Source organism: Cervus elaphus, chromosome 21 (assembly GCF_910594005.1).
Source record: "Cervus elaphus chromosome 21, mCerEla1.1, whole genome shotgun sequence".
In the NCBI taxonomy this organism is placed as follows: domain Eukaryota; kingdom Metazoa; phylum Chordata; class Mammalia; order Artiodactyla; family Cervidae; genus Cervus; species Cervus elaphus.
The window spans coordinates 48579239-48600149 of NC_057835.1; the positions used below are offsets into that span (position 1 = coordinate 48579239).

The 20911-nt window shown below is 42.6% G+C and overlaps 1 protein-coding gene across 2 annotated transcripts in view; it reads left to right on the forward strand.

The window, feature by feature from the left end:
• SAMD12 (sterile alpha motif domain containing 12) overlaps positions 1 to 20178 on the forward strand; it is a 431707-nt gene extending 411529 nt beyond the window's left edge. The window contains exons 5-6 of one of the 2 annotated variants that reach the window (XM_043879268.1): positions 6685 to 6786; positions 11945 to 20178. In XM_043879268.1, coding sequence (XP_043735203.1) covers positions 6685 to 6786; positions 11945 to 11967 — 125 coding nt within the window. In that variant the 3' untranslated portion in view covers positions 11968 to 20178. The remainder of the gene's footprint in view (positions 1 to 6684; positions 6787 to 11944) is intronic. The other variant, XM_043879269.1, reaches the window with a different exon arrangement.
• The last annotated feature ends 733 nt before the right edge of the window (positions 20179 to 20911 follow it).

Here is a 20911-nt window from a genome sequence, read left to right on the forward strand (position 1 = left end):
CAGGCCTCCCTGTCCATCACCAACTCCCAGAGTCTACCCAAACCCATGTCCATTGAGTCAGTGATGACATCCAACCATCTCATCCTCTGTCATCCCCTTCTGCTCCTGCCCTCAATCCCTCCCAGCATCAGGGTCTTTTCCAATGAATCAGCTCTTTGCATCAGGTGGCCAAGGTATTGGAGTTTCAACTTCAACATCAGTCCTTCCAATGAACACCCAGGAATGATCTCCTTTAGGATGGACTGGTTGGATCTCCTTGCATTCCAAGGGATTCTCAAGAGTCTTCTCCAACACCGTACTTCAAAAGCATCAATTCTTCAGCACTCAGCTTTCTTTATAGTCCAACTTTCACATACATACATGACTACTGAAAAAACTGTAGCCTTGACTAGACGGACCTTTGTTGGCAAAGTAATGTCTCTTCTTTTTAATATGCTGTCTAGTTTGGTGATAACTTTTCTTCCAAGGAGTAAGCGTCTTTTAATTTCATGGCTGCAGTCACCATCTGCAGTGATTTGGAGCCCAAAAAAATAAAGTCAGGCACTGTTTCCACTGTTTCCCCATCTATCTGCCATGAAGTGATGGGACCAGATGCCATGATCTTAGTTTTCTGAATGTTGAGTTTTAAGCCAACTTTTTCACTCTCCTCTTTCACTTTCATCAAGAGGCTCTTTAGTTCTTTGCTTTCTGCCATAAGGGTGGTGTCATCTGCATATCTCAGATCATGAACTCCTTATTGCCAAACTCAGACTTAAATTGAAGAAAATAGGGAAAACCACTAGACCACCATCACATAGCCGCTTAGTTTAGAGACTGCTGAGTGCTCAGGGCCACACAAAGATGCATAAAATACAAGCCCTTCACATGTGAAGTTTCCCTAAGCAGGAGCGTGGGTGAATCTTGGGCAGAATTCCCAGCCATATCTGTTAACAGTGATGAGCACCCTTCCTTCTGTAATATTATCCAGGATGTTATATGATAGTGGTTTTCCTGTGTACAGATCTCTCCATAGACTGGAAGCTTCCTGAGGGCAATGACAAGGATTATTCATCTTTATGTCTCTAGTATCTCGCATAGTGCCTCATACAGCAATCCAAAAATGATGTTCATTCCTTTTGTTCATTCATTCATCAAAATCTTGCAGAGGTTCTAAACAGGGAGAGAAATGCTCTATGAGAATATGTAAGGCCATGTTGAAGTGGCCTGTGAACTGGCCCAATAGGAACAGGAGAATCGGGGCAGGAGGATAGGAAGGAAGGAAGGACCATGTCGACCAAGGAAGGGCAGGATGGGAGAAATTCCATCAGTTACTATGCTTGGAATGCAGGGTGGATACGTCTGGAAGAATGGGCTAAAGTGTAATTGCAAAGGGCCTGGAATATTGGGCCAAGTGTTCTTCTTGAATTGGTGCCATTAAACAGAATCCCCTAGCTCTCCTCAGAACACTCAGGAGGTGGTATTGCTCTGCAGGAGACCAGGGAATCAGGATCCAGGGGACTTCTTTTTTAGGAAAATGTGCTGGGGTTTTGTCTTCCGTCTTGCAAATGATGTAGAGTGAATGCTGCGCAAGCACCAGCAGACTCCAGATCTTATCTGTGATGCTGATGATATTTCCTTAGGGAGGAGGCAGTGCATGATAACCAAGAATCTAGGGTACCAGCTTCCATCCTGGCTCCATCCATTATCATCAGTGAGACCCAACCACTGTGCCTTAGTTTTCTGGATTGATAATGGAGTTATCAAAGTTAGCAAAGTGGATTTGATAATCACATCGTCTCAAAGGTGTTAAAAGGTTGAAAGGAAATGATGCTCAGAAACCTATGAGAACAGTACTTCTTGGCAGGTAAGTGTTCCACGAACCTTAACTATGATCATCTCTTCTCTTCTGTGGACCTTGGTTTCCTCATCCAAAGGGAGATAATAATACATGTTCCACACCACTTCTCCTGGGCCATGACAGAATTAAATATGATTAAATGCGTGAAAGCAATTTGGAAGTTGAGCTCTGCATAGCGGCAGGGTGGAGATAAGGCTGTTCATTATGATGTCCTTGGCTGAAACATAATCCCAAGAGCCTGGACAGGAAGGTGGGGTGTTCACGTATTTTCAGGCTGTTGGTTACAGGTGGGTGTGTGTGAATGACTTCTCTTGATGCAGTATGTCAAGATGAGGGCTTTAGTGTTTGACTGGCCCAAGATGGCATAAAGATGGAAACAGGGAAATTTACTAAGCAAGAAATAAATAAGGTTGCAGCCCTACAGCCTTGTAAGCCATATAATTTCAAACATCATAGTTTCAGACATCTGGGCTCTATTACCTGAAATCCCATTAAACCTTCAGTTTCATAATTCTGTGTAAAACTTGGTAAATTGCAAGATTCTGCTGATGGCCACCAGCCAGTTCAAGCAATTAATCACAAGGGTCCCTGAGCAGGGTTGCAACTCATGCCAAGTGGATTCTTTAAGGGGAAGCTGTGTACACAAAAGAACTAGCCCCATCCACACAGTTTCGTAGCAACATGCTTTGTAGCTCTGCCAACCCAGACAAATTATCTGTTATCATTAAGACATCCAAGTCTCATAACTTTTTCCTCAATGGAAATTAGTACTCACCAGCCCAAAGAAGATCCTCAAACCTCGTTAACTGTAATGTAGACTGTAACATGCCCAGAGCCAACAAATCCAGTTCAGACTAAATGAAACCCTACCCTTTACCCACCCTCAGCGTTTTCTCCTTTGAGGGAACTCAACATGAACTGAGCTATCTTTCCTTTTCAACTTTTCTAGAATGCCTGGACTGTTTGCATTTGCCCCTACGTTCCAGGCCAAAGGGCCAAAACCCACAGCAGAGAAGTAACCTTGGAGCCTCTCTTCAGAATCCTGCTAGACATACCCCAGGGTGAAAGGGCCCAGCGCAAAGGAACTATTTCTCTTAAGACTTCTTGCTTGGTTTTGCCAACTTGAAAGAGTTTATGTAAACAAGATAATCTTCTATACTTTAGAGCATTTATAAAGCCTTTCCTAATTACTGTTTTGTTTAGAGAGAGACTCTGGGAACATGATGGAGAACAGAGGGGAGCCTTGAGCCCTCCCTTCAGACAGCAGAAAGGGGAGAAGGTGGCAGTCAGAATAAAATTTATGATATGGGTGAAAGTATTGTGACTTCACCTTGCTTTTTAGGTTTCTTCTTTCTAAAACCCCTTTTATAAATCTCTCAGTCTCAGTTTCTAATGCTACAATGCAGCTGTCTAGTTTAGTAGCCAGTCAGACACGACTGAGCTGAACTGAGGTACATGTGATCATTTAAATTTAAATGAGTTGGGACTTCCCTGGTCCAGTGGTTTTTAAGTCCAGTGGTTAAGACTGTACTTTCAATGCAGGGAGTGAGGGTTCAATACCTGGTTGGGGAAGTAAGATCCTACATGCCTTGTAGCCAAAAAATTTTAAAAATTAAAGTAGATATTTGCAGAATCTTTAAAAGAAAGAAAAAAAGTGAATTTAAATGAATTAAAATTAATTTTATGGAGACACTAGCCACATGTCAAGTGCTCAAAATAGCCACATGTGGTTAATGGCTGCCATACTGGATAAAGCTGTGGTGCTGGAGAAGACTCTTGAGAGTCCCTTGGACAGCAAGGAGATCAAACCAGTTAATTCTAAAGGAAATCAACCCTGAATATTCATTGGAAGGACTGATGCTGAAACTGAAGCTCCAATATTTTTGGCCACCTGATGTGAAGAGCCAACTAATTGGAAAAGACACTGATGCTGGGGAAGATTGAGGGCAGGAGGAGAAGGGGACGGTGGAAGAAGAGGTGGTTGGATGGCATCACTGACTCAATGGACATGAGTTTGTGCAAACTCCAGGAGACAGTGAAGGACAGGGAAGTGCTGCATGGACTGGTGTGTTGCAGTCCATGGGGTCGCAAAGAGTCCGACATAACTGAGAAACTGAACAACAGAGAACATTTCCATCATTGCAGAAGCACCTTTGGATGGTGCTGCTCTAGGTGAAGAACCTCAACAGCCTTGCTACTCACAGACTCGCAGCACTGGTATCACCTGAAAACTTGTAGACATGCATGATCTGCATTTTAACACCATACCCAGGTGACTCCTAGGCACATTAAAATTTGAGCAGCACTGTTCTAAAATACCCTTCCCCTCTTAAGAGTCTGTATAGTGAAATCCGTCATTGTCCTTGGCACAATTCGTTCTTATTTAGGTAGCTTGTGTCCCCTTGTGACCTAGAGGGTGGGATGGAGTGGGAGGTGGGAGGGAGGCTCAGGAGGGAGGAGCATGTGTCTACCTATGGCTCATTCATGTTGATGTATGGCGGAAACCAACACAATAGTGTAAAGCAATTGTCCTTCAGTTAAAAACAAATTTTTTTAAAAAAAGATTTACTCTTTGCCCAAAGAAGCTTGGGGTTAGGAGCAGTGATGCTTAAAGAATGGTCCTCAGATGGGTGATATGGGAGTGCCCTGCAAGCTTGTTAGAAATGCACGTTTACAAACCCACTCCAGACCTACTGAATCAGAGGTTTTTTTCCACTCAGGGCCCCAAATCTGGATTTTACCATGCTCTCCAGGGAATTTCCAAGCACAGTGAAGTTGGAGAAGCATTAGGCAGACACATCATCAGGTGATTCTAAAACAGCATGATAAGTATAATGAGACAGGAAACTCTCCAAGCCCTGCAACCCCCAAGGCAGGGGGGGACATCTTAGTAAATGTTCAATGGAACAAATGTTGCTCATCTGCTTAATTAAGTAGCTGATGCATGAATGGGCTTGTAGAAACTAAACAATACTGGGATGATGGACCTGGGGCTTTGAATGGATTGGATGGCTTGCTCAGGTCTTGCCTCTCCTGTCTGCCTCACTCTAAAACCCAGTATTTGGATCACTGCACTATATTATATCCAGGACTCTTGGTATTTTATTTCATGAAGTGAACAAGACTATAAAGCAAATTTCCCCCACAGTCCGCACACTTTTCTCTGTCTGAAAGACAAATAACTACTATTTAAGTACTGAGGAGAAGATGTAGGGGCACCCATGGATTTGTACCAAGCTGGTTTCGTGAGAATCACCAAGCTGCTTGTTAAATTTGAGAGATTTCTAGACCTCCCTCTGGACACTCTAAATCAGGGGAAATTGGAGAGAGGCTGGACAAAATAAAAATTGTAAGAAGCTCCTTGAGATGAGTCAGATGCAGTCAAGTTTGAGAACCTCAGACTAAAATGGCCAAGTTCTTATCACCCTGGAATTCAGAGACTCAGCTTATCCCACAGCAACCAGAGCTGATTTCTGAGAGATGTTTAAGCCTCATCGTGTAGACTAGCAGTTTCATTTGTAGTAGAGCAGGAAGGGGATGAATAGTGTCAATGGGGTGTTTTTTTCCCTTAGTGCTGAGGAAAAGGAAAGGGGCAGCTTGTGCACAAGTGCATTCTTCCTCTGTGTGTGTGTGTGTGTCTAATTTCACTCATCTCAGGAACCCGCACACTCTGTACAGAGAGGCAGCAACCCAAGCTGATCATGACAGCAAAGCCAGCACCAGAAAGACTACCCTTACAGTATCTGGAGTCCTTCACATTATAACTGAAACAATAAAATTGAGGGCTGAGAGGGTAGAGGATGGAAATCAAGGCCTTCCTACCCCACCTAGGCATAAATGATTACCTAAAGGTCTTCCCATGGGGCTTTGGGCCCTCATGTGTCTTCTTAGCACTTGTGGCATCAAGGGGCCCTGGACGTGTCATAATCAGGTTGAGGGTCGTAGCCTGGCCTGAAGGCTGCAGCTTCTCTAAGGTCCTTTATCTCCCCAAGCCTGACTTTCTTTATCTGTAAAGTGAGGTCATGGAATCTACCTCCTCAAGTTGCTGCAAAATGGAACAGGCTCTTATCACAATGCTTGACACAGACTACTTAGTTAAGGATAGTTTTTACTTCTGTGGTCATTGTGGTCTATAGACTCTGAGTTAGTTGATGTTATCCAGAGAAACAGGATCAGTAGAAGATATTGGTCTCCAATAGGAGATATATTTTTATATCTATCTATAGATCCATCTATCTAGAGAGAGAGGGAGAGATAATAGAGAGAGAGAGAGAGAGTAGAGATAGATAGATATTGCAAAGAATGGCTTACACAATTTTGGAGGCTGAGAAAGCCAAGGATCTGTAGTCAGCTAGCTGGAGACCCAAAAGAGCTGATGGTATAAATTCCAGTTCAAGCCCAAGTGCAAAGGCAGGAAAAGACAAGATATCGCAACTCAAACGCAGGCATAGAGAATGAATTCTCCCTAAAGCAGCCTTTTATTCTACTCAGGTCTTCAACTGACTGGATGGGGACCACCCACATTAGGGAAAGCAACTTGCTTGACTCAGTGTACTGATTCAAATGTTAATCTCATCCAGAAACAACCTCCCAGACACACCCGGAATAATGTTTAATCAACTATCTGGCCACCCCATGGCCTAGTCACATTGACACATAAAATTAACCATCACAGAGTCATTATGGATTCCAGTTTACGAAGGGTTTTGAAAAGTTACAGACTAGTTTGTGTGTTTTATTGCCCTGAACCCAAGTCCTCTGCTCTCCTGATACTCATCTTGTCTGAGATTCTGACCTCCATCTTCATCCAGTCAGAGGTAGCACTGATTTCTTCATCACATTCTCAGGAGGTGAACACCCCTCTCCTCAAACCATCAAGAGGACTGGTAGTGGCAGAAATGAAACCAGTGGAGCTGAGAACACATGTGACTTCTCCCACCAAGGGGCTGGTGAGCAGAGTTGAGTTTTATTGCCACATAAATCCTTCTTTGTCCTTTTATCTCCTAACTCCTTCCATACCTACTGATTAATTAATTGAGCATACCTGTTTAAAACATCCCATCTTGATTCTTATAATAGTATGCCTGTGAGGGTTCTAAAAGTTAGAAATGATTTAGTATCAGAGGTTTTGATTACATTGAATATAAAATCAAATAAAATGAGCAAATGATGAAGAGAAGAGGGGAGTGAGGTTTGAAATTAGCCTTATTTCCTGTACACACAAGAGGCACACTTAAGTTGGTTTTTATCTTGGCCTATTTTGGGAGTGATATATTTGACTCACAACCAGGAATAGAAGATACACAAGGACCTGTACCCTCTAAACCAACTTCAGCGCTATTGACATTTTGAGCTGGATAATTCTTTGAAATGAGGGCCTGTCCTATGCATCCCAGGATGTTCAGCAGGGTCCCTGGCTTCCACCCATTAGATGCTGGTAGTATGACAACCAGAAATGTCTCCTGACGTTGCCAAATGGGAAAAAATTTGGACCCAGCTGAGAACCACTGCTCTAAACACAGGACAGCTTTTAAACTGTGAGACAGAAATGTACTTTCTCTAGGCCAAACTTCTTATTTAGGGCTCTTTATGCATAGGGTTCACATTTGATGAGCATTTTTTTATACAGACACAGCTACTTGCTTTGTCTCCTGAATTCCTATTGGAGTTTAGCAACTCGCTTTCCTAATACATGTTTCCTATTGAGTCAGGAAAGCATTGTGGTGAGAACAGATCTGCTTTCCAGTCTCAGCTCTGGGCACTTCAGCAGGACGGCTGTGACAAGTTAATGAACCTGGCCTCATTTTTTCTAGGTGTGTTGTGAGGATAATGCAATTCAGCCCTCGAAGATGGCAGTGGTGACTCAATGAGCGCCTATAAAATCTTAGCTGGCCATCATAGCTGCTCAGTGAATATTAGTTCTGCTTCTTATTTTTTTTATGATTTTATTTATTTATCTGGGCTTCCCAGGTCGCGCTAGTGGTAAAGAACCCACCTGCCAATGCAGAGGACCTAAGAGATGCAAGTTCGATCCCCAGGTCAGGAAGATCCCTATTTATTTGTTTTTGGCTAAGCTGGGTCTGCATTGCTATGTAGACTTTTCTGTAGTTGCAGCGAGCAGGAGATACTTTATAGTTGCACTGCACCAGCTCCTCATTGTGGTGGCTTCTCTTGTTGCTGAGCACTGGCCCTAGGGTAAGCAGGCTTCCGTAGTTGCAGCACATGGGCTCAGTCAGTAGTTGCAGCTCCCAGGCGCTAGAGCACAGGCTCGGTAGTTGTGGCACACGGGCTTAGTTGCTCCAAGGCATATGGAATCTTCCAGGACTAGAGATTGAACCCGTGTCTCCTGCATTGGCAGGCGAATTTTTTACCACTGAGCCACCAGGGAAGACCAGTTCTGCTTCTTATTGATTGTTGTGGAGGCAACTCTGGGTCTCCCTCCTTTGGACGGTACATCTCACTCCTGCTATAAATTGTCAGAGTGCATTCAGGCCCACCCCGAAGTCCTCAAACATGAGTCATAGGAGAGACACTTTCAGATAGAAGATATGGCCCTTCTGGTTGAATGGAAGACACTGAACAACCATTTTAAGAGACGAAGTCTTCTTTCTTCTCCAACCCGTCAAGGATGGGGCTGCCCACACACACCGTCTTTTCTTTTTTCCCAAACACTCCCTTGCGGCTGGAGTAGGGGGAGGTGACATGGGACACTCTCAGTCCCAGGCATGTTCTTGAATCCTCTCCAGGCTGGCCTTTGTCTCCGATCAGCTTCTTCCTGCCTTTCAAGTGTCTGTTGTAAACTGTCCTTATCACAGAACTGTCTGTTGGCATCGGCACTAATCTGGGTGAGAGGGGAAGCCAGCTGCATTCACTGTGCCCTTGGCAGGTGAGGGGAATGTTACCCATCGCTGGAGGGGGCAAAGGCTTGGCCTTGGGGCCGTGTTGTTTCTGCTTCCTGACCCCTACCTGTGGCATTAGTACACTGACCTAATTGTATTTCTAGTTTCTCTAGGGAATTTTGAAAAGTTTCAGTAGTAATAATAATAAGTACCCATCACTTAGCAGATATTGACTGTTTGCCAAACACCATGCAAAGAACTTTTTCTGTGAACCCATTTCCGCATTACATCAACCCAGTGAGGTGGGAATTGTGATCACCATTTTAAATGTGAGGCTGTTGAGGTTTGGAGAAACTCACATGTTCAATATCCCGTAGTTGCTAAGTGGTGAGGCTGGGATATCAACCAGATCTGCCTGACTCTGGAACTCATTCTCTTCAATCACTGGACTCTGATGGGGCCCTGCTCATGCTGGACTCTGAAGCTATTGCACTAAGGAAGGGAATAGCTCCCAGGATGCCTAAACCATTCAATAGTAATGTTGAAAAAAAGACATAAGAGCTTCTTACTGTTCACTAGTTGCAAATCCACACATGGTTATTTCTGGGATGCGCATGTTCCTTGAGTAGTCCTCATGTGCATGCATGCGTACTCAGTCATGTCCGACTCTTTGCAACTCCATGGCTGTAGCCCGCCAGGCCCCTCTGTCCATGGAATTCTCCAGGCAAGAATACTGGAGTGGGTTGCTATGCCTTCCTCCAGGGGATCTTCCCCACCCAGGGATCGAACCCATGTCTTCTGCATTGGCAGGCGGATTCTTTACTACACCACCTGGAAAGCCAAGTAGTCCTTAGATTCGAGAAAGAAACAGGCACAATTCCCACTCATTTGCAGCCCCAACTACAGGATTAAATCTCCAGTAAAATTAGATATTGAATTAAGCCCTAAAAAAGAGAAAAACCTCTCCTTCTCCAACATCACTTTCTTCTTCATTATTTCACAACCATTTATTAAGCATGTTCTGTATATTTGGCACAACACTTTGCATTAGGAAGACACACAATAAGATGTGGTAGCACCCTCAAAAATTTAGGAGGAGAGATGGATGCATTAAATTTATGTTATTCTTAATCATTCTTTTTCAAGGTCACACATTTTCCAGAGCTGAGTTTAGCAAAAGCCTGAGTGATAGTATGTACTGTCAGATTCCTAGAAATCTGTCATTCCAGCTGCGCGTGTGTGCCTGCTTGTGTGCTAAGTTGCTTCAGTTGTGTCCGACTTTTTGAGACCTCATGGACTATAGCCCACCAGGCTCCTCCATCCATGGGATTCACCAGGCAAGAATACTGGGGTGGTTTGCCATTTCCTCCTATACATTCCAGCTATACAGTTCCTTTATGGGTTTGCTTGGATAAAAGACTGTTACTTGCATCAGTTTCTAACCCCCTTTAATAATACTAGAATGTTGTCTGTTAATCAAATTATAAATATTTATCTTCTTAGTAGTATTAGTGAATGAAAATAACTGTGGATGCTTTAGTTAGCCAGTGCTCATGGATCAAAGCTGCACCCTCGTGAACTGAATTTTTGTTGTTCTTTTGTAAAACACCATGACAACAATAAATAAAAGTCCTAAAGCCGTCACTTTTCCCTCCATTTCCTTTCTACACGTATGTGTAAGTTTTTTTTAACTTTTTATTTTGAAATAGAATTGATTAACAATGTGATATTTTCGGATGTACAGCAAAGTGATTCAGTTATACATAGACTTGCATCTGTTGTGGTGTTTGGTTTTTTCCAAATTCTTTTCCCACATCGGTTGTTATATAACCCTGAGCAGACTTCCCTGTGCTCCACAGCAGGTCCTGTTGGTTATCCACTTTAAACACAGCAGTGTGGACGTGAGTTTTGTATTGTGGTATATCAGAACTGTTCACCATGTTGCTAACATAATCATCGTAATGGCCATGTGATCACTCATCTTATTAATTAACTATAATTTACTTAACCTAAGTTTTTCACAATAGGAAACTGGTTGTTTTCTACATTTTCCACTTTTATAAATAACCTCTGGGTTGCACATTTGTGCATATAGCTTCTTTCATGTTTTTAAAATATTTCCTTAGGATGCACTCCTGGAATAGGAACAGAGTCAATGAATGTGAATTTTTAATATTTTTTAAATAAATAAATAAATTTATTTTTAAATAAATATTTTTCTAGCTTACAATGCCACCAGCAATATATTAATATTCTACTTTCATTACAGTCTTATCAGTAGTGTATATTATTTTATATTTAATGCACTGAAATAGCACCTTACTTTTGTCTCAAAAATCGTAAGTTTTAATGAAACACGTATAAATTGTGCATTCTCTCATGTTTTGAAAAGCCTGTTTTAAAGCCTAGGAATTTTTTTTTTAAACAGTAAGAACTTTTGATTTCTCTCCATTGCCCAATAGTTTGGGGTATTAAATAAAGCTAATATCAAAATATTTTTCTGAGCAAAATATTCAATTGTGCTCTTTTATTAACTAATTAGTGAAGACCTGTGTATATTGTATAGGATCTGTAGGGAGTACTGAGATAAAATAAAAGGCAATTAGAAAATGAAGTTTGAAAAATTAGACAAATATACCTGTACTAGCATTCCCAAGGTCAACAGCACGTTTGCCATTCAAGTAGTTCAATCTGCTCAGATTTTAATGACTTCTCTACCTAATCGCTAACCTACTCAGCCAGTCTGCCTTTTCAACTAACAAAGGGAGGACCTCCACCCATACTGCTTCCAATATTTCCTTCTAGGTTTTATCCTGGGAAAGCTTCTTAATGCAGAATGAAGTGCCCCTGCTCCCCACTATACACATCACCCCACCCCGAAATGCTTCCACTCCATTCCCAATCTCATCTTGCGGATCAAGTAAATGCATGAAACCCCACAGTGTACAGCATGGGTTCCCAAACCACAGCCCCGTCAGAGGGCCGAATGCCAGCTCCAAGGATCTGGTTTTCCCCTTCCTTGCATTCAAGTTCGCATGTCCCTGAGACAGATATCTTCCACGCTCTGGGAAAAAAAAAAAAAGGGAAGGACGTTTCAAGAATACAAGCCATCATTGTATTTGCCTCGGAGTTGAATCACTATTACCTCCACTAGAGCTTTCTCTTTGACCTAAGGATGTTAAGGTTTGTTTGAATATGATTATTGCTACATACCAGAATATGGGAATATAAAGACATTGATCATGTTTTCTTCTTTTTCCTCTTGCAGCCTCAGCCGAGGGTTCTCCATAAATGCAGTTAGCCTTCCAAGCTGCTGTCCTGCCAGTCAATACGAACATGGCCTGTTCCTCACAGAAAGACTAACTCATGGCACTGTCAGAAGATATCCTTGGAGCATTGACAGATTAACCAGATTAACTGGAAAACCACCCATTCAGTCAAGACTACCGGCTTTGGAAAATCTTAGTTTGCTCTGGATTTTTAAATGAGGTGCATAATATACAGTGCCAGCTTGCTCCAAGTGGTCATTGGCAGACCATTGGCTGGAAAATTGCTTCCAGTTTTCATCACTGTGCATAACTGAGGCTCCCTTTGGGGAGCTGTCTGTGCCCTTCACTACAGGTCCTGTTTAGCATGGCAACTACTGGATTATTTTATTATGTGTGCAGATGGCATGATGTGTTAGAAAAAAAAAATTAACAGCAGTCCTGCAATCTCAGTGGAAGTGTTCACAATATTATGCCCTGGTAGGAGTATAAACATGTCTCGATTGTGTTAGTTATGGTGTCTCCAGGTAGTCTGTCCAACTCTTCAGCACTTTACATGATAACCCTACACTGAAACAAATCAGCACGTTGAGTATATGTGAGAAAACAAGTTCTTTCTTCTTTCTTATAAATTTTATCCTGTTTTGGCTCAGACTGTCCAAGGCGAGACTCCACTCCCAGCATTTATCCCATAGTTTGGGACAGATTGGTAAATATGGCCACAATACTGTTAGATTTAACCTCTTGACACTTTACGGAACAACTTGATTTCTTTCAGCACCAAAGGGAGGTAAAGGTGGGCCTGGGGAATGGTGGTCGTTTCCTCTTCTTGGGCACATCTTACCACAAGCACATCCACACTCTCAAACACAGGAGGCTTCTAATTGGCCAGGACACATAGTGTCTCTTTTTCTAGAAGAATTCTTTCACCAAAAATGGGGGGAATGGCCACATTTTCATCTTAGACTATTGTGCATTGATAGTAAGGACAGAAGAATAAAGGGGTATGACTTTAACACTTTGGAAAACTCTTTAGGTCAAGTTTTGATCTCAACTCTCTAAAGAGGAAAAAATAGCAAGTGACCCCCTGCATGTCTAGAGAAGCAAGAGTTTCCAATCACACACTAGGTTTTCTTCCTCACCTTTTTAATCCTATCTGGAATTATACCTGTTAACTAATATTTTTTACTATGTTTTACAACAAAGCACAGTCTTGGGATGCCAGTCAACCCAGTTATTGCTTGTCTTTAGGAATTAGAGGAATGTTCATGTTGACTGACCCTTCATCATGCTTTAGGCATTTTTTTCCCCTGAAAATGTAAAGTTGACTGAATCAGAAACTCAGCCAAGTATGTTCTGTGTGCCCACAATCCCAGTCTGTAGCTCGCAGGCATAGGAGACTTTTCTTTAAATACATGTAACAACCCTGGGATCCAGCCAGCACAAGCAAGCTTGGCATTTTAGAGGGTCACCAGACACACACTCATTGTCTGTTCTCCCACATCTTTCCTCCCCTGGGGGTACCAGGAAATGCACAGCCCATTAGAAAACATCCCCGCCTGAGATTTGGAAGCTTTCCAGGGAAGGAGGGAGATCCAAAGGTGATTCGGGTGAGTCACCAGGCCAGATGACGCACCGCGAGCCTGCAGGCTGTGGTGCCAAAGAAGGGGGCTTCCAAGAGGGAACTCACAGGAGCTTCGGTCACCAGCGAGATCCGGCCCTTTGGTGGGTCAACATCAGGACCAACAGTGTAATTCTTTACAGATCCAAAATTAAGAGGTCAAAGCCTGGCTGCCAATGCCCTGGACACCTCAGTCCCCACCACCCATCTCCAGAGGTTCAATTCCAACAGCAGAGCTCACTCCAGTCTTTCGTTTGCTCCTTTCTTGAGTCATCAAGTGTTTATTGAGCATCTACTGTGCCAAGCATTGAGCTGCGGCACTATCGTTTACAAGGTAGATGCTCCCTGCCCTTATATCTCCTCCTCCCAAACACTATCCCAACCCCACCTTTTCCACAGTGAAAACTGAATTCAGACAGCATTCACTCCTCCAGAGCAATGTGGGGGAAACAGTCGTGCACAGTTCCCTTGACTGAGGAATCAGGCAGCAGAGGGGGAGGTAATGGACAGTATCAGGCCATTTATTTGCATCCGTTATGTACAGCCAGCCCTTCAGGCACCCAGATTTAGCTGATGAGAGCTTCCCAAAGCAACTTTCAGTTGCTTCTCTTGATGTCCACCCTGGTCATCTATATTCCCATCCCTTCTACAGAAACAGCCATTCGTCATTATGCTGGGTTCTCTGAAAGCCCAGTTTTATAACTAGTCCAGCGGACACAGAATTGGGCCTGACGAACTCGACAGAACTATGGCCAGGTGCTGAGATACTGTAGCTAGGAATGCATCGGTTTAGCCGGGAACGTTAATGACTGTTAACACCCTTGGAAAACCGAACATGCTTTATGGTGCAGATAGATGTTCATTAAATGATGGTGATTCATCCTTACTTTGGCTTTTGCAAAATATGTTATGAACAAGTAAATAAGTAGAGTTGTCTAGCCCTTTTTTTTTGAATCAAAGTGTGCTGGACAGTTTTTTAAAGGTAGTGGGTGAAGGTGGAAATAAGAGAGGGCAAAGATGGAGACAATGAAAGAGCCCCATTGAAGATGGCTCCTCTAAAAATGCCTTAATTCCTGGCACGTACCACATATTTGCATATGAACTACTACTGTTTTCCAAACTGTCGCCCTCTGTTTGAAATCATTTGAGGGCATGGTTTTGGAAACGTGGTGGCTTAAAACCAGAACAGTCACAACCTAAACCAGCAAAATTGGGGAAACGATTTCCTTCTCAGCCTTGGGATTCTTTGTTCTGTGCTGACCCACAGTTACCCATGGCTACTCCCTGCTGCGTTGTACCTTCTTCCCAAGATGCGTGTAGGACATTTTACCTCCCAGGGATGGCTCTGTTGAGTTTTGTTTAGTAGGAGGCAGGAAATGGGGAGGAAGACTATAAAGGCTTTGATGTCTAAGGGCTGTAAACTGTTGATGCATTAACTTTTCCTCTTACTTGAACTTGTGCTGCACCTTTTATTAAAAGTCTGGCCCCTACACTCACACAGGAAAGGCACTCTTGGGAATGAACAGAAACGGATAATTATCAGACTCTTTGGGGTGCCAAGGCGGATAAGCTCAGGTCAGGCTCCAGAACTGAATTTGAATATGCAGAGCATTGGTTGTTCTGCTAGGGTAAAAAGCACATCACCCGAGTAGTTTAAGATGCACCTAGGGGACAGAGACACTATCAGCTTTCTTGTGGGTAATGGCGTGTCTTTGATTCCCTGCTTAGGCTCTGTGAGGTGTGTAACTGCGCCATCGACTTCTACCTCCAGATTACAGGAAATAACCCAGGTTCCCTCCAGAGTCCCTTCTCAGTTGCCCAGACAGAGGCGAATAGTCCTTCATTCTGGGGGAATTAAGCCTCTTTTTTAACCTTCAAAGGGAAAGGAATATCAACCTTACCTGAGAATATAAACAAAGGGTTAAAACCTCTAATAGATGCACCCTCTTGTTTCTTGCAAATGCTTTCTTTGTCTGCAAATGTCACATAATTGTTTTGGGATAGGAACAATACAAGTCTAATGGAAGAAAAGTTTTCAAGACCCCCTTAGTGCTTTCGTTTCACCAAAACCTCCTCTTCCAGTGCATTAGCAGCTTCATTCTTTGTGATGCTTTCCTCTGCATTCTTTAGAGTAATTTTGTTACTTGACAACTAGACTTAAAGCTGCCTGTCGTCTCTTTTTAAAAACTTAATCTTTAAAAAGACATCAATTCTATGCCTTAAAGGCTGTTTTTATTCACCTCTCCCACACCCCCTCCACCTCACTTTCTTGCTTTTTTGTGTTTTTTTTTTTCTTTTAATCTCCTTCTTTTTGCATAGTTCCTTGGGTAGATTTCAAGTATTCTATAAAGAACTCAAACAGAGAAACATAGTTGTCACCTTTTTTCCCCAGGACTGACTAATAATTCCTTCTTAAGTTTGATCTTGGTGAAAGCTAGTTGCCCAAACAGCACTGGGACAGGGATTCTGATCTGGGGGTGGGGTGGGGGTGGTGGTAATGGCAGATCAGTGCCGATAATCAAAACAAGGGCCATGAGATCACAAGAGAGGACAGCCCAGGAGATGCACCTGCTCAGGACACAGCCAGGGACTCAGTTTCAAAGACAAGCAGGTCCTTCTCCTTAGTCTCCTGAGATGTGCATCTCATCCTGTAGCCAGAGAACTCACTTATGAGTTCTGCTTTATTAATGTGAAATATTCCTGGCTCTGAGACACAGCTTCAAGGTCAAAGAGAGCTGTGTTTGCATTGTTTTGCTCTGGTGACTTACTCCAGGAAGGAGATGGGGAGCCTTCTTTTGAAGGTGAACCACCTGTGGGAAGCTTGAGGAAAAATTAGCCAAGGAGGTTACACCAGCCCTTAATAAAAAGCACAAAATAAAGCCTTCCCTGGAGATGCTCATTTGGGAAGATGGCTAGGAGGATGGTACCCTGGTTTCTTCTGGCCATTATCTTGGCTCTGCAGGGAAAATTCTGGGCAAGTGCAGCAAGCTCTAAGATCTGACTTTTCGGGGTGAAATTTGCCTGTGACAGAAGTGCCTTTGAGTATGGGACTGGTTTTAGACATCCTGCTCAACTGGAGAATTCCATGGACAGAGAAGCCTGGCAGGCTACCATCCGTGGGGTCGCAAAGAGTCGGAAAGGACTGAATGACTAACCCTGACTGACTCAGCAGCACAGACTGAGAAATTATGAACACCGAACAGCAGAAAAGGGGTATACAAGGCACTGTAAATCTGGAGTTTCCATTGCCACATATAGGGCTATTTTAAAATCTTGCAGAGCCCCAAGCATCCTTACTTCAGAGGCTCCCTTCCGCAATTATATCAAGCACTACAAGTCACCAACAGCTTAGGCCTCATAAAATTTCAAAGTAACCATATGACTTGCATTGAATTGCAGGTGACTGGCTTACGTTATAGATATTTAAACATTACTTCTGATTATGCAATATCTTTTTCAGACTTGGGAGCCAGTGGCTTGGGATTTCATTGTTTCCCTGTTTGTTTCATTGTTGTCCTTGTTTTGCAAACCTCCAACATTTAAGGAAGTCTTAGAAAGAAAGGCTCTTAAAGCCAGGCCTTTTTGCTTAAAGGACAGTGATTGAAACAGCCATTTGATGTAAACAAGGAGACTGTTAAATTAAGCCAAAGTTGGAGATACTAATAACTAAAATCTTTTAGGCTGGTTGCCTTCTGCATTGTTTATAGCCTTTTAAATTTCAACTATTTGGATCAAAGGAAATAAATAGGCTGCTTTCACATGGCCTTGGCACATTAGCACACACACAGCTACTACAGGTGGAATTCTAGGCTGGGTTGATGTGCCAAAGCACACAGATCTGTCTTACGTGGTTGTATTTAATCACCAGCCCCCACCCCCCAATTCCTATGAAAATATATTCAAGTGCTTTACTCCCAAGAAAATTCTAAAATGAGACTCATTATTTAGATCATTGCTTCTCTCAGAGGAGGGGTACTGATTTTGTGACATAATCTTGAAGAAAATCACCAGCCATTAAATACCTTGACGGTCACTCCTGTTCCAATCCACAAGCATACCCTGGTCTTCTCCCATCTTCCCAGAGGGCAGCCCGGCCTCCCTCTTAAGTAGCACACATATTATAAAGACCTCTTCTAAAGCTCTGAATAGACTCCCTGTTCAAGCATAATTCCAAAAATGCAATCTGAATTTTGAGTACCACCTTGATCCTTGATGATTCCCTAAATCAATTCTAATTATTTATATCTATCTTCAGTGTTTAAGCCACAATCAACTGCATTTATATGTTTGCATTGGTCACTTCCTGCTCACTCTGTCACAGCTTTTGAGCAAGCCTACACGATAAAGAATCTGCCTGCCGTGCAAGAGACCAGGGTTCAATCACTGGGTCAGAACGATCCCCTGGAGAAGGGAATGGCAACCCACTTCAGTATTCTTGCCTGGAGAATCCCATGGACAGAGGAGCCTGGTGGGCTACAGTCCATGGGGTCGCAAAGAGTCGGAAACGACTGAGCAACTAACACCTTCATTTTCACACCAATTCCCATTTAAGACATTTGAGAAAAGACCAGAAATATTTCCCTGTGTACCAGCTGCAGAAGTTTTGAAGCCCATAACCGGGTTCTTTTTCACATCAAAAGGCCCCTGTTTATAGGTGGAAACCTTAAAGAGAAATGGGGGAGTGCAAGGGGGTAGTATTTACATTTGAACACTGGAACCTGTGTCTTTTTCATCATAATCCCACTCTCCCATCATGTCACCCTTCTCTTTCTAAAAGCAGCAACCTCTTTGCTGAGTTGACCTCCCACATGGGGTAGTCAGGGTTCCACTTGCTTAAATTCACTCAGCTTCTTGACCCTGCCCTGTCTCAGTCGTGATTGGCACAGAAGCAATTCATCTGCCGAAAAACCAAGGCAGCACAAATGTTTTGAAACGAATTCCACTAAAACTCTTGTGTCACTCCATCATACCTGCTGTAGTTCCAGTTAACCCAACTATTTAATATCATTAGGTACCAAATTAAACAGCTGTACACAAAATTTTAGAAAAGATCAATATTGTAACACAATTACATATTAGCCATCAAAAGTACCCAAGAAAAGAAAATGTTGAACTGTTGTTTCTGTACTTGAATTATTCTTAAAATTCTGTGGAGACTGGCAATGCTCTGATAAAGGGGAAACCGTTTCGAGTTCAAGAATACTTGCATTCAAGAGAAATCGCGCGTCTCTCTGGGCCTTTGCTCATCTGTCTGGGATGTTACCTGTTCTGCCTTAGCAGACAGGGTTGTTTGGAGGCTAAATTGAGCTAAGGGGAGAAGCTATTCTGTATCACCGATGTCTGTATATTCATCATGGTGAGCAGGGTTATGGGCTTTCATCAGTGAATTCCTTTCCCTTGTACTGTGCCTTTCCCTCATAGCGGCTTTTACTGAGTCCATTCTGGGATGCTAAAAAGTAAAATGGTAAGAAAGCAACAATCAACATTTTGGGGAAGCTACCAAATTATTTGAGGGAATGCTACTTAGGAAGGAACTTCAGTAGATGTTTTGGTACAACTTATTAAAAAGGTAAAGGTAACTCAAGCATTTTGTATGCACACACAATACATGGGGGCTGGTCTGCCGAACCCATGGCCAGGGTGACCATTTATCTCCACCTCCCAAAGGTTTAGAGTGCTGTGACCGAGCTGAGGGAGAGAGTTCGGGCTGGGCTGAGCGCAGGTGAAGATTGCCAATCCCCAGGTTAAAGAAGGCCGATGAAGTTGATGAATTGCAGGCCACAGGAAACAGCCACATCGAACTTCCTAGATGAGCTGGTATCTTTGTGCTGGGAAAGGAAGAGGAAGAAAAATCACACCGCGTGTACTGAATATAAAATGAGTGCTTTCAGTTGCATATGAGTGGAAAAAATTCTGACCAAAAAAAAAAAGTTCACTATTTTACAAACACTAACAAACATGGCTATAAAAGCACATTTCATAACGCAAAAGCCTGCGTAAATGGGAGACATTTTTATAGCTTCCTTAAGTGAGTAGTTAAACCAGCAGTCTGAAATCTCTTAGTCCCCTAAGAGTGGTTAATTAAATATTTTCCTTATTCATTGCCCACAACTGTGGGTTTTTTTTTTCTCTATGCACCCTAGAAAAATTCCCAAGACTAGACTTAAGGAGGACACAAGCTGGTTATGTAGTAAAATAAGAGTGCCTTTTCTGTTGGATGTTCATTTTAGTTCCTTGAGTTCCCAGGGCATACAATGTTTAGAAACTTCTTTCTCTAAACATAGGAATTATTGCACACCACGATTTTGAACTACCGATTTCCATATCTTAAGCAGCTATCAACTTGCCAATTCCCTTTGGGTCTTCTTGACATTTTTCTTATAATGTTTCCTTGTGTTTTGGGTTGTCCTCAAAAAGAGTTTTGGGGGTGGGGGGGCATGATTCTTTTTAAATTGATAGAAATGAAACTACAGATTTTTGCCCCCTTGTATCTGTGAGCATGATCTCTATCAGGCTTGAAAATCTGCTTTATCATTTTGTATATTTGACTATTTTGTATTCAGCATTACTTGATTCCTTATGTGCATGGCAATGTATTAAAATGTGGGATTTCTATTACCGTGTAAAAGTGTTTTGATTCTGATTTTCAACCTATATCCTTGGGAAAAAAAATTACATTAAACTTTTCATTTCTATTTTCTTCAGCTCATCAGCTTTGCAAAAGAAAAAAGAAAGTTAACAGCATTTCACTTTCCCTGTGTTAGCTAATGATGCAATTCATGGTGGAAAATTGTCCTCAATTATGCTGTGTTTCCTGGAGAAATAATATATGTGGAATGAATTGGTGGCCTCCCTCCAGCTCCCAGCACACAGAATTCCCCCAGCACCAAATCCCACCAGCATGATGGCTATTACCATTGAACACTTTCATGTGGAGCACAGCTGGGTAAAAGACACAGTTCTCTTCCTCCTCAGATACACTAACACCCTGGAAAGAGATGGCACAACAGATCCTGGCCTGCCAATTAACTCTCACCCCAGCGAGTCTTAAGTGCTTATCATTGCATGATTGATGGCATCCCCCAGCACCTCTATCTCCGTCTCTCTCAGGTGATGACCAAGTGTCAGCTATCTGTATTTTATCAATTGAGATGCCTTCAAGTAACACCTGCCTAAGAGATCGGGATACGAGGGCAGTTCTCTAGTTCAGCAAACATCTAGATATACTCTACTCACCCCATATTTAAAAGACACCAACTTGTTTTTTTCTCAAAAAAAAATCCACTGAGTAATACAATGCACCAAATATAAACAATAGACCATTTTATCTGCTCCAAACTCCCATTTT